At 42.7% G+C, this 13,012-nt stretch overlaps 1 protein-coding gene and 1 long non-coding RNA gene across 2 annotated transcripts in view; one reads left to right on the top strand and one right to left on the bottom strand.

Moving 5' to 3' along the window:
- DNAH11 (dynein axonemal heavy chain 11) overlaps positions 1–13,012 on the top strand; it is a 312,391-nt gene that overhangs the window by 48,919 nt on the left and 250,460 nt on the right. The window contains exons 15-23 of the mRNA XM_040644201.1: positions 695–1,027; positions 1,242–1,496; positions 1,576–1,745; positions 1,980–2,202; positions 6,010–6,126; positions 6,454–6,540; positions 9,886–10,044; positions 10,966–11,049; positions 12,534–12,692. Of these exons, the coding sequence (XP_040500135.1) occupies positions 695–1,027; positions 1,242–1,496; positions 1,576–1,745; positions 1,980–2,202; positions 6,010–6,126; positions 6,454–6,540; positions 9,886–10,044; positions 10,966–11,049; positions 12,534–12,692 (1,587 nt within the window). The remainder of the gene's footprint in view (positions 1–694; positions 1,028–1,241; positions 1,497–1,575; positions 1,746–1,979; positions 2,203–6,009; positions 6,127–6,453; positions 6,541–9,885; positions 10,045–10,965; positions 11,050–12,533; positions 12,693–13,012) is intronic.
- LOC121105834 lies at positions 5,738–9,899 on the bottom strand. The gene is made up of 2 exons (XR_005838576.1): positions 9,312–9,899; positions 5,738–5,890 (listed from the first exon to the last, which is right to left on the bottom strand). It is a non-coding gene; the product is annotated as an uncharacterized LOC121105834 (long non-coding RNA).

Raw genomic sequence — 13,012 nt, 5'->3', positions numbered from 1 at the left:
GCCCTACTGATGTGTTCATTACCCGTACTCTTGGGAGATGTCAAGGTAGAACTTAATACTGTTGAAGCACAAAGGGATCTTTGACCTCACCAGGCTGGTTTTCCTCGAGCTGAGTTGCTATTCCATAGGCTGCTTATAAGTGGTTTGCACAAAGTATTTGTTGTTTGGTTGCTTGTTTTGGTTCAACCAAGTTAAGTCGACTTTTAATAGTAGCACGGTGAGTCTCCAAGAAAGACCTAGAGTCCATAGCACTTTGCTGACTTAGGGATCTTGGCTATTCCAGGACAGTGTTCTCTGAAAGACCAGTTTGGGAAACTTCATTTACACATAAGGCCCTGGAAGACAAAGCCCAGGGCCACAGAGAATTCAGGGCAGAGCGAGAGCTGGAGCCTGTGTCCAGGACAGAGAGAATGCATTAAAAACTCCTGCACCTCTTATGTGTATTTGAGGACAACAATTTTCATAATGATTTTTCCTTTAAAGGATGACTTTTGAATGTCAGTTATAAATGATCTAAGTGTTACAAAATCCTGCTTAGATTTTTATTGTTCAGCTTAAGGCTGACCTGCCATTTAAATGTTCCTGTCTCATGCCCAATGATGCAGTCCCTTCTTTAACAAAGCATTTCAGTGTAAAGCTTTCATTTTTGTACCCACTATTGTTCGTACCCCTCTATTAATATTTATGTTTCTAGGAAAACAGGAAGCTCTTCAAAGCTGACCCTTCTCTGGATACCTGGAAGATTTATGTGGAATTCATTGATGACATTGTGGTAGAAGGCTTTTTTCAAGCTATCATGCATGACCTGGACTTCTTTCTGATGAATACGGAGAAGCACCCGAAACCTGTGCCATTTTTTCAAGCACAGATGATCTTAATGCCCCCTGAGATTCTTTTCAAACCTTCTTTAGAAAGAGATGCTGGGGATGGTTTCTACGATCTGGTGGAAGAAACGCTTTGCAGCAGTTGTAGGATGTCTGCCCAGATGGAGCGAGTGGCCGCACATCTGGAAGTAGCAAATTATCAGGTATTTTCTTTGAAAATGGGTATGACCTTTGATATTCATGATTGAAAAATAAATGGAGATGTGGGGGAGCACTCAGAAAGCAGATGTTGGGGAAAAACAACACGGTTTCTGATTTTACCAACTATCCCTTTGAAGAATGGCCTTGGGTAATGTTATGTCACATGTGATTAACAGGGCAAGGTTGGTTTGAATGCTTGCTTTTCCTTTCATTTAGAGCGACATGGAGAATATGTTGGGCCTGGTAGAGGTCAGGCAGGAGATAATGAAGAGAGTGGCAGATGTCATCAGCAAAGTCTTGGACTTCAGAAATACCCTGGACACATACACTTACCTCTGGGTAGATGACCGAGCCGAGTTCCTGAAGCATTTTCTCCTGTACGGCCAGGCTGGGCCATCTGAGGAGACGGATGCTCACGCGGATGAGGAAGTCCCCGAACAACCGCCGACTCTCGAACAATTCAAAGAGCAGGCAAGGAAAACCCTTGGTGTTTGATGCAGTTACTCATGTTTGATTGAACTGTTAAAAGACATTTTTTTTCTAATTATAGATTGACATTTATGAAGCTTTGTATGTTCAGATGAGCAAGTTTGATGACTTCAGAGTATTTGATAGTTGGTTCAAGGTGGACATGAAGCCTTTCAAAGTGAGCTTGCTCAACATTATCAAGAAATGGAGCTGGATGTTTCAGGAGCATCTTTTGAGATTCGTCATAGACAGGTAGCCTGCTCTGCTTTCGCTATTTGGAGTTACAACTTTTAACACCTGACTGCTTTCTAAAGTTGAGACATAACTTTTAAGAACATTAAAAGTGCCAGTTTCTTAGCAGAGATAAATAGTGATGTTTAAATAGGATCTTATTTTCATTGTTTACCTATCAGAAGTCTTCTACTCCTGAAGGTTTTAATGAACTTAATTTGGGTTTGTGTGTGTATCTATCTATGTATTTGATAGTCTGAACGAGCTACAAGAATTTATACAGGAGACAGATGCTGGACTCCAAAGAGAGATAAGTGAGGGTGATCACGATGGTTTAGCTGATATCATGGGGCATCTTCTGGCAGTAAGAAGCCGACAGAGAACTACGGACGAACTCTTCGAACCATTAAAACAAACCATCACACTCTTGGAAAACTATGGCCAGAAGATGCCTGAGCAAGTCTATGTTCAGCTAGAGGTCAGTGTCATGGTAAAATACCCGTAATTAACATCAGCTGGGCACCTCCATCAGCCCTCACACGCCCTCTCTGAGGACATCCTCTAACAACCTGTACTGGGGATGACTGTTGGCATTCTGTAGGTTAGGAATCTGAAACTTAAAGAGGGGTAATACATTCTTCAAGGTCACACAAGTCATCAGTCCAGCCCAGAGGAATCTAGGTGTGTTTCATGCCAAGATATTCCATCTCAACCTCTGTGCCTGAGGCCTTCTTGTTAGGAGGTATTTAGCGAACAGCCTCTGAGCTGCTCCTTGGAGTTGCCCTTGACCATTCCTTCCAGACATGAAACACACCCCTGTTCTCTTTCATCGAAAGCTGTCTCTCAGTTGAGAAGTGGTCCTAGTCTTCGGAGACATATCGTGGACATTTTCATAAAGAATAAAGAAAGCCCAATTGATGGAGAAATCACTGTTTTCTAAATAGGAGTTCTGTGTTGTCCTCCTGTTTCTATGCTCTAGAAAGAGTTGGTGGCTGTTCTGTGCCCAGTGACCAGCAAAGTCTTTTTAGTTAGAACTGAAACCACGAATCAAAATCTCACAGCCGAGCTTCTCTTCCCATGCCCATGTTGGAGATATATAGATGATGTATTTCCATTATCCACCAGCTTCCAGGATGGGCTTACATTTAACTTCACAAGTGTGAGTAGTGGACACATTCACTTAAAAAAACTTGTATTCTAGTTCAGTGATCGGTGCCTGGAACTCAGGTACCCTACGAGGCCATCCCATCTGCTTGCCTCAGGGCGTGCTTCCTCTTACGTAAGATCTCTCTCCAGACTCTCACTTCTGAAACTGGTATGGTCTCCAGTTTCCCACTTCTTTGTTGAGGTGAAATTCACAGTTCACAAACCATAAGAGTAATCCTTTCAAAGCGCATGGCATTTAGCACGGACGTAGTGTTGTGTAATCACCACCTCTATCTCAAAACATTTGCATCGCTCAGAAGAGAACCTCCACACCCACGAGCTGTCCTTCCGGTTCCTCCTCCCTGCTGCCCGGCCACTGTTCCTTGCCGGTGTCTGTGGGTTTACTTGTTCTAGATACCGCGTGTAAGTGGAATGGTCCAACCTGAGGTATCTTGCGTGTGGCTCTCTCACTTGGCACGGTCTGCTTGAGGTTCATCGACACGTGGTATGTGAATGCCGCCTTCATCTTGTGTCTGAACACCGGTTCATTGTGATTCCATCTACCATGGTGGACATTTGGACGTTTGGGTTGTTGCCATCTTTTGGCGATTGTGAATAATGCTGCGAGGAGCATGGGTGTGCACGTATTTCAGTAGCTGTCGCTTCCTTGCTTGCTTTTGTACCAGTTTTCAATTTCTTTTGTAACACAGGAGTGAAACGGCTGGGTCTCGGAATGATTCTAAGTTTAATTTTCTGAGAAAATGCCAAACTTTTCACAGCAGCTGCTGCCTTTTATATCACTGGTTTTGTTTTGTGAGGATTAAATGCAACAGTGTATTTACGGGTGCTCTCTTTTGACTACAGAGACTATGAAGAATTAATACAGATGAATTACTAAATTCTCTTTAACTTTAAAACTGTCCTTAAAACTGAAATCCACGTAGACATGGAGACGAATGTGGATATATAGCTACATAACAAGAGTGAGAGATGAAATAGTATGGGGCACAATGTAAATATTTGTTTTTAGAAGGCTTTGGATATTCCTGGAGCCAGATCTTGGATCTTAAAATAAGAGAAACCGGTCATAACACAGGTCTTGGATATTGGGGATTTTAGCTACGGCTTCTAGAATTTGTACTCTAAGGGTTTGGCTCCTTACTTACGGTTAATGAATTATTGAAAGTGTTAGGCTTTTTAATATTTTGAAAGTAGGCCACACTTCTAGCTGTGTGTCTGCCTCCATCAGTAATTGAGGCTGGTCAAGAGAAAAAATAAGACTCAGAGGCACTACAAATTTCTCGTGGAGGATAACAGTGCCCCAATTTTATTTTAATTAAAGCAGTTTCTGATAGTTACTGTTTCTTCTTCATAATCATTAGCAGTTAGCAGTTACAAGATTTTCCAAATACTTGCCTGTGCTTGGTTCTGTGCGAAGAAGCCCCTCCGTGTGGCTGTGTCCTCACTTCCTCTCTGCAGTACGGTCGGAAGCAGGATTAAACTTTAATGTATAGATTTTTATCAAGTCCCTCCCTTGTTAAGAAGCCTTCACTCTAGCCTTTAGCTTCTGAACACTGTCTCGTTGCCCTACGAGTGCTCTTCTACCCCCAGCCTGCACTGGTCGTCTTCCCTTGCAGGATCTCAAGGGATCTCGCCCTAATTTCTGCCTGTTGGAACCCGATCCTTACTTTGAGCCACAGATTCAATGCTAGCTCTTTGGGGGAATCTTATCATTTAGACTTTGGAGATCATCTGCTCTTCTGCTTTTCAAGGAAAATCTGTTTGTATCAAGTGGAAGCTTATTTGGAGTCCCAAATAAGGAGCAGGTAGTAGGTTGACTGTAGTCAATAAAGGTTAAGGGGCCTGAGCCCAGCGATGTGACCTTTGCAGCCATTATTCCTGAAGGGACTCCCGGGGATGGTCGGGTTCCGTGGGATCAACTGGAAATGCGAAGTGAGACTGCATGGATGAGGGGGCGCAGTTTCGATGAGAAGGGTGGAAGAAGGAGATGAAGGACGAGGACGTTTAGAGGCCGGGTCTCTTGGTCTCTGGTCTGTGTCGGTAACTCCTGTCAGGAATATTGCCTTCCAAGCATTCTGTCCCGTAGAATAGTTCTTGCGCGCCTCTCATGGACTCCGACAGATTGCAAAACAATTTAGGTGGAAGAACGTATTTTATCTTTCCAGGGCCCCTTCCCCCATGGACACAGTTGACACTTAGCACGGCGCACTCTTCATAATTGGCAGCTACTCAGTCTTTCATCCAATACTTACTGAGGCTTACAAAATAGTCTGTAGAACCTTTGTTTTTGCACTTGAACTACACAAGTAGGGTCCCCTCACTATGGGTGGTTTTGTGTGACAAAACAATTTCAGTGTCCTAGGAGATCACCCAGAGAAACAATGCTTTGTTAGCCTGGGCACAAGGAACGCTTTTCAGCAGCATTTACGCACAATGGCTCTTCAAAGAAAATAATTTGCTGTTGTCCTATTTGCATTGTAGTCAGGCCGTGCAGAGTTGAGCTGCTACCTGAACTATTGCTGCTTTTGTCCTACATCAAGTAGAAATTAACCTTCCCTTCCCTTGGCCTCTCTTTACGTCAGAAATCCTGCTTAGTTACAGTGAACCTGACCTAACTGCTCGAACTCGCCGTCCAGACAGAGCGCGCACCGAGCTTCGGAAGCTGGGGGAAAGGCAGGCTGAGACTGACTCACGTTTTCCTCTGTGCCCCACCAGATTCAAAGCATCTTTCTTCACTTGCTAAATTGCTAAACTTAGCTCCCGTTTCCACTTGTTAGCAGAGAAGTCCTTTCCAGAGCCCTTGAATTATATTCCCTTAACCGCAAAACAATCTGGAAACCGGCGTCCATTTGGAAAACATTTTCTTTATTCTGAGAGAAATCTTACACCAGAGGACAGCCCTGACTTATGCTTGGAAAATACGAATCCAGTGGTGCCGGTGGGTCAGCCTGGCTCCGAGTCTTTAGCCACTTGCATCTTTCTGGGGAAAAACTCCTGTTCTAGAAGAATGAGAAGATGTCACGGGTTAATGTATAGAGGTTGGAATAATTGAATCCTGCGGAGTTCATTTAATTCAGGCCCTGAAGTATTTTTCCCATCTGCACCTTTGTTTTCATAGGAATTACCTGAAAGATGGGAAACTACCAAAAAGATTGCAGTAACTGTCAGACATGCAGTCTCACCTCTCCAAAACGTGGAAGTCACCCTCATAAGGAAGAAGTGTCTTTCATTCGAGGTAAGCGAGCTACCAAGTTTTATGGGTGTTCTATTTTCTTTTTCTTTTTTTTTCTTTTTTTCTTTTTTTAGTTTATTTGATGGAGAGAGAGACAGCCAGGGAGAGAGGGAACATGGGCAGGGGGAGTGGGAGAGGAAGGCTCCCGGTGGAAGAGCCTGATGTGGGGCTCAATCCCAGGACTCTGGGATCCCGCCCTGAGCCGAAGGCAGACACTTAATGACTGAGCCACCCAGGCGCCCCTTCTTTATGTTTTCGGGAACGATTTTTTACATGGGCAATTGAAGCCATTGTTTGAGATTCACCTCCAGTTTTTTCTGCCCTCCTCAGCGGAAGCAGGCCGAGTTCAGAGAGAGATTCAGACTCTATGCTCCTCTCGGTTTTAATGCAGAAAATCCGTACACAGTGCTTGATAAGGTAATGCTGATCTCAGTTGTTTTTTGCTATGATAGCCCTTGTATAAAGTCAAATTAGACACTGACATACTGAGATATTTTGCCTTAGTTTGGCAGTTAGTTATAGCAGTTGAGAATTAACTATTACAAACCAGGTTACGAGCCTTTCACCGCAATAGTGTCTTAAAATCATGTCTCCCAAAACCACCATCGTTATCAAAGTGATAGTGCTAGTGAAAGTAACAACTGCTAATTTTTAGCCACTTCATGTAAGTGTGTCAAGAACTTTAAGCATAGTGCTTTATGTTATTTCTTCTGTTTCTTATAATATCCCCATGATACAGCTTCTCTTCAGATAAAGAAACCGTCATGTGTCATTGAGTAACACTGGGGATTACACAGTGACAGATTAGTATTGAAATTCGAGCTGTCCAAATTTTTTTTTTAATCAGGAATTTTACCCACTATTGTTGGCCCTGCGATACTTTGCTAGTGACTTTAAATAATCGACTCTTCACTTGGGATACAGATATTAGGGAGTCCTACGGTCCTAGTTTCTAATGAACTGCTTTATTATAGTTGACTATAAAAACGAACATGATGGGCAAATAACCCAAAATGGTGACTAGTTCACATGAGGCTTGAAAAAAAGGTTTTAAAAGTTTATTAGAAAAATAACACTTTCATTTCTTTAGGAATTCTTAACCTAGCAGCCGAAATGAGCAATGACAGCAAGGTTTAGATCCAAGGGGCAGTGAATCTTTCTGAGATCTTCATGGAGGCTGCCATCCTGTTTTTACTCCACACTAGAGATAGGCTGGCCTCCTTAGACTGCCATAAAACTTAGAGCCGGCACAGCGTGTACCTCTCTGTCCAAATTCTGGGTTGAACTGAGTTTTAACTGCTTCACACCCTTTCGGAAAGCACCCTTCCGTTGCAGATCTTCTCTTGCCCTTGGCTGTAGAAAACCGGTGAATGTATTCATAGTGGGTTAGAATATGCTAATAGAGTTGTGGGGTTTGTAAAGCTTTTATCTAAATTGCAGGTGGTCTGAACAGATTGTGGAAGGGGAGACATTTTTACTTGACTAAGCAATGTGCTGGATGTAAACATTTACTACAGTTATTTATTGAATGCTACCATTTTCGTGCTCTAGTATAACAGCATAGAGTTAAGTATTTAAAAGTCAGAGATATTTATCTTTGTACCTATAGAATGTGTCAGAGGATCTTTCGAATATAGTAGGGCTGGGACACCCTTATTTTGAAGTTGTGTGTGTGTGCACACGCGTGCACATTTAATACCTAAGTGGTTTCATGCAGAGGCTTGTACACGCTTGTTCCGGGCAGGTGTGGTGGACCTTAGTACTCAAGACGTCTCACTCCACAATGCAGAGACCTTTCCCCCTCCACGATGAAAGGGAGTGGTAGGGTGACTCCTTTACAACGGACTCAGTAAACTTAGATTATGTGCTTTTGTTTCTTCATAGCCAAAGACACAGAAAACACTTTGAGTTAACATAACGAGGTGTACATATTTAGGAATGATTTAGTGTAAGTAATAGGAGAATTGGCAACCAGAAGGGCTGTTGGCTTTGGGGAGCATGGTACTCTAGACAATTTGAAAAATCCTTCAGTAAAACAGATGCCGAAACACTTTCACTGATGTGCAACTTGAAATGTGTTGCTGAGCTCCCCGGAAAAGAGAGGAAGCTCCTAAAGGGCAGGGAAAACACGGAGGAGCTGTATCTAGGGTGGGAAGCAGAGGCAAGCATCGAAGCCCACGCTGCGTGGGGGCAAATGCAGCATTGAAACCAGGGGCATGGAGATGCTTGGGAGCGTGAGTACTGGTTACCCAGGGAGGCTACAGGACCACCAGAAGCAGAAAACAGTTAACTGCAGTATTCACACAAGGTAATAAGTTAAATGTATTCACGCAGCGTAGTGCTTTTACACAGTAGAGGGAATCAATGAATTTTGCACAGCCTCAAGCATATATATGTAAATAAACCTCAAAAATAAATATGAATTGAGATGTCTTAATATAGAGTATTAAATTATTCACATAAACTTCAGAAATAAATTTTAACATTTTAGCATTTAGCAGTGCATACATATGTAGTAAAAAAAAAAAAGATCAGGGGAATATTAAATAAAAATTAGGTGGTTAAATCTGTAGTGGGAAGGAGGGGGATAGAATTGAGGAGTGCATTAAAAGTTACTGATAACATAGCCCTAAGCTGGGTGGCGGCGCTCCCTTTGATGTGTGTGGGATTTTTCATAATAAAAACTGGGTAAAACTAAGTCATAGAATTGCAGTTCTCATTTACAAAGGTATAACTTATAAAAGTGAAACCGCTAACCTGTACAATGAAAGACGATGACAGTGCTGATACTCTTCTTGACATAGTAGGAAATCAGGAGAGCTGGAGACTGACGAAGCGCAAGAGGATTAAGTATGAGTATTTAAATTAAAATCAGAAGAACTAAGGTAATATAATAGGTATTGAGAGGAGGATGGGAGAAAATATAAAGCGGGAAAACGAAGTCGAGCCCCCCCCCCCCAAAGCCGGTAACCTAGTGTAGCGTGTCAGCTTGATAACTGAAGGAGCGGCGTGCGCGCAGAGTGGGGAGTTAGAGAACAGCCCCCGGAAGAAGTGGGGAGAAGCCCAGCTGCTTCTGCACGCCTCGCTCCGCCCTCCTCGAGCTCCTACCATGTGGAGACGCTCCTGTGTTCGTAAAAACTAAAATTCAGAGTTGGCGTATCAAGAAAGAAAAAAATGACTCGGCTTACCCTCGGCCCAACACGGACCCTCCCACGTGGGTAGGGATGGGATGGTGGACCAGCCTGGGGACGCTCGTCGTGCAGCGAACTTTCTCCCCCTGTGCTGGCTTTAGCTCCAGGGTTTTATTTCGTGAATCCTCTTCAGTACCTTTTGTACTATTGATAAGCTCTAGGATGTTTTTCTTAAATCCGAAACCTTTTTGTTTTTAAAGAAGTGGTTGCTCCTTCAGCAGACGCTCTAGAGCCCCACCGTGGGCCCCAGCCGCGCCCCCGCGGTGCAGTGAAAGCCAGGAAGGTGGTTTTCGTAGAAATCTGACGCTGAAGCGTCAGGGGTGGGCAGTATGGGTGACACAACTGTGTTGGTGACTCCTCTGACGTGTTGAGTAGCTGTGAGTCTGCTCCTCAGAACCGTCCAGTTTACCAATAATGACGCTGCCGACTTCTTTTAATTTTCATTTTAAAATCGAGGTTGCACGTGTTGCCCTCACCAGGGGTGCGCAGCACCGCGCGGCTTCTCTCTCCCTGGCAGTTCACTGGGTGTTCGGGGCGTTGGTGTGCCTGTGTGTGCGTGTTTTCTCCTTAGGCAAATCACGAGCTTGAGGCGTTGGAAGAGGAAATGTTACAGATGCAAGAATCTACCCACCTCTTTGAAGTGGCTCTTCCCGACTACAGACCAATGAAGCAGTGTCGCAAAGAAATAAAATTGCTCAAGGGCCTCTGGGATGTCGTAACTTACGTGACGGTAAGACGCTGCCTTTTTTTTCTTTTTCTTTTCTAATAATTCTTTTGTATAAATAGGCAATTTTTAATGTCTGTATCATTCTGTGGGGCTTTTATAAAGTCTTGAAATCTGTGGGCGTTATATTCTCCCCCCCTCAATTAAAATTTGTCTATCTCTCTGAGAAGATTTTTCTCCTAATTATCAGTTGTTTTCTTTTTGGATCTGAATGAAACTGTGTAATGAATCGACTGCTTCAGATTCTTTTCAAGGACCATGTAAGATATAAATGAAAATAATACATAAGTATATGCTCCATGTACATGGTGACCTGTGCGTACAAATTCATGTATAGACTCCTACCTACATGTCTGTGCATGTACAACAGACCTGACTGAAGTGAATTTGCATGTTGCTGATTAAGTCACAAACTTAAAGGTAAAAATAAGTTCTGGGGAACTAGGTATATTGCAACACGTATTATCCATAATTTGCTTTGAAGTTAGTTGAAAGCCATATAGGTATGTGTTAAGGGACACAGAATGTGGTCAAGAAGTGAACGAGCATTTTGTCGATAATGGATGAAGACTGTCTTACGGAAGCTCAATTTATGTTACATGTAGAATTTTAAAACCTGGTATTTAATGGTAATACACTTATCAATTCAGAGTACTCAGGATTAAATGATAATGATAGCATGTAAGTGGAATTTGTCACTGCTACTAGAAATTAATATATCATAATGTTTTCACCTTAAGTTTGACATGTCCTGACAACTTTTTTGTTTTGCTGATAGGGAAGTTTTGACAAGTGCAGTTAATATTTAAATAATTGACTTTTCACTGGATGATGGAATCACTGTGTATCATCAGTTTATATATTTTGCTGTGGAGACTTGCTTTCACCAAATGTTGTTGACACTTTTATCTGCTTGTGCGTTTTCAGAGAAGCATTGATAATTGGACTAAAACCCAGTGGAGACAGATTAATGTGGAACAGATGGATGTAGAACTCAGAAGGTTTGCCAAGGCAAGTTCCATAACTGTCGATTACAACCATTTCTCTTTCTCAGCCCCACCTCCTTCCATCTTGCCTAACGGAGTATCTGGTATGTTGGGCTGTGTGTCCTTATTTACTTCAAACAGGATGACAGGAGATAGTACTTTTTTTTTTTTTTTTTAACCCTGAGCCAGTTGCATTTCTAATCAAGCCTGCCTTTTTGTGAATGAGTGGATGAAAGCATATTAGGGCAAATGGATTGATGAGTAGCCGCTATAACCCTGAACCTCCCTTGGCTATCTAGAATGGAGGATGTTAAGATTAAAAGTACCAGGCCTGAGAGGTTAAGCTTATGAAAGCTTTTGAATTCCTGTCTTGGCAAACATTATTTTGTATTAAAAGATACCTTTTCATTCTGGGATTTGGGGCAACTAATTGAAGTATGCCACTTGCGAATGTATATGGAACACTGTGATCCTTGTTGTTCTTATTGACTATTCTGATGTCCCAAGGAGGCTCAAGATAGAACAGAGCTGATTTGAATATAGTGCTTCGGTATCTAGTCCCCATAGCCATCTGCCCTCTAAAGAGGGTAGAACGTCTTTGGATAAAGCCAAAATGCACGGAAGTGGGAGGCAGCTAAATAGCGGTAGGGTCGTTGGCTTTTTTCTCAGAACACGTTTGCCTCAACTCAGTGCTGTGCTCAGCTCCTACCAAGTTTTGCCATTTTTTCCTCATATTATCCTTATCCTAAAGACCCTAACTAAAATGCTTCTTTTGGATGATTCCTTTGAATGTCAGGGGGTCACTATTTCTCATTATTGTGCCCAGTCCCTATCTATCTCTTGTGTAGTTTGATTATCTCACTTCAGAGGGACACCTTAACCCCCACTCTCAGCTGAAGTTTTGTTTTGTTTTAAACAAGTAGCATTGTCTTTTTCCCTGTGTTTGATTATGGGTTTTCTCATTTACAATTTTTGATGTTTCATGGGCCAAGAAGAACACCAAGTCAAAGGGCCCTATTTGACACATCTTAAAATCATGAAATATTTAGGCGCCAAGGAACAAACACTCAATGGTAATGAACATTTCAAGGCTACCGCTTAAATAAGTCAGGTCTCTGGAGGAAGATATTAGTAATCCAGGTAACAATGTCTGTTTTCTGCTTATTTATGTTTCCAGAGGACACACTCTTCCTTGTAAACGTCCTGGAAACTCTGTTAGCTTTCCTACAGTTAGTGTCCCCTGGGTTTCCTCATGGGACACCCAGTTAGAGCCTGTGAATAAGAAACCAGTGTATCCAAGTGGCTTATACACAGAGGACTTGTGATAGACAGATGAGTGGATCTTTTTCTGTTTCTCTGGCTTTAGCCCTTAACCAGGGGCTTAAATGCTTCCACTCTTTTATAATCCAGGGAAAGGTAGATTTATTCTTTCATAGAACACAAATTATGAAATGTACTAATACATCTGGGGATCTATTTTTTGTTTTTTTTGTTTTTTTTTTACTTTAGGAAATCTGGTCACTGGACAAGGAAGTCCGTGTGTGGGATGCTTATGGAGGCCTGGAAAGTACGGTGAAGGACATGGCGGCCTCCCTGCGAGCTGTCAGGGAGTTACAGAGCCCTGCTCTCAGAGACCGGCATTGGCAGCAGCTGATGAAGGCCACTGGGGTCAGTTTCCTGGATCTTGATCATTGAATATTTTTGTGACTGTGGTTTACATTATTCATCTGGGATGAAGTGAAATTTGTGAAAAGACTTCTGGTCAAATGGGGGAGGTCAAGCTCCTCAAGGTAGAACCAACACACTGATCATGCCAAGGTCCTCCTTCAGCCCCTGCTGTGGACTGAATGTCCCCCCCACCCCACCCCACCCCCTGCCCCAATTCATATTTTCAAGCCTAAATCTCCAATGTGATGGCATTTGGAGGTGAGGCTTTCAGGAGGTAGTTAGGTCAGGAGGGTAGAGTTCTTATTAGTGCCATTAGAACC

The sequence above is a fragment of the Ursus maritimus genome, unplaced genomic scaffold (genome assembly GCF_017311325.1).
Source record: "Ursus maritimus isolate PB19 unplaced genomic scaffold, ASM1731132v1 scaffold_3, whole genome shotgun sequence".
Classification (NCBI taxonomy): domain Eukaryota; kingdom Metazoa; phylum Chordata; class Mammalia; order Carnivora; family Ursidae; genus Ursus; species Ursus maritimus.
Note: the sequence above shows the minus strand (reverse complement) of the source record. Positions and strands in the feature narration are given on the sequence as shown.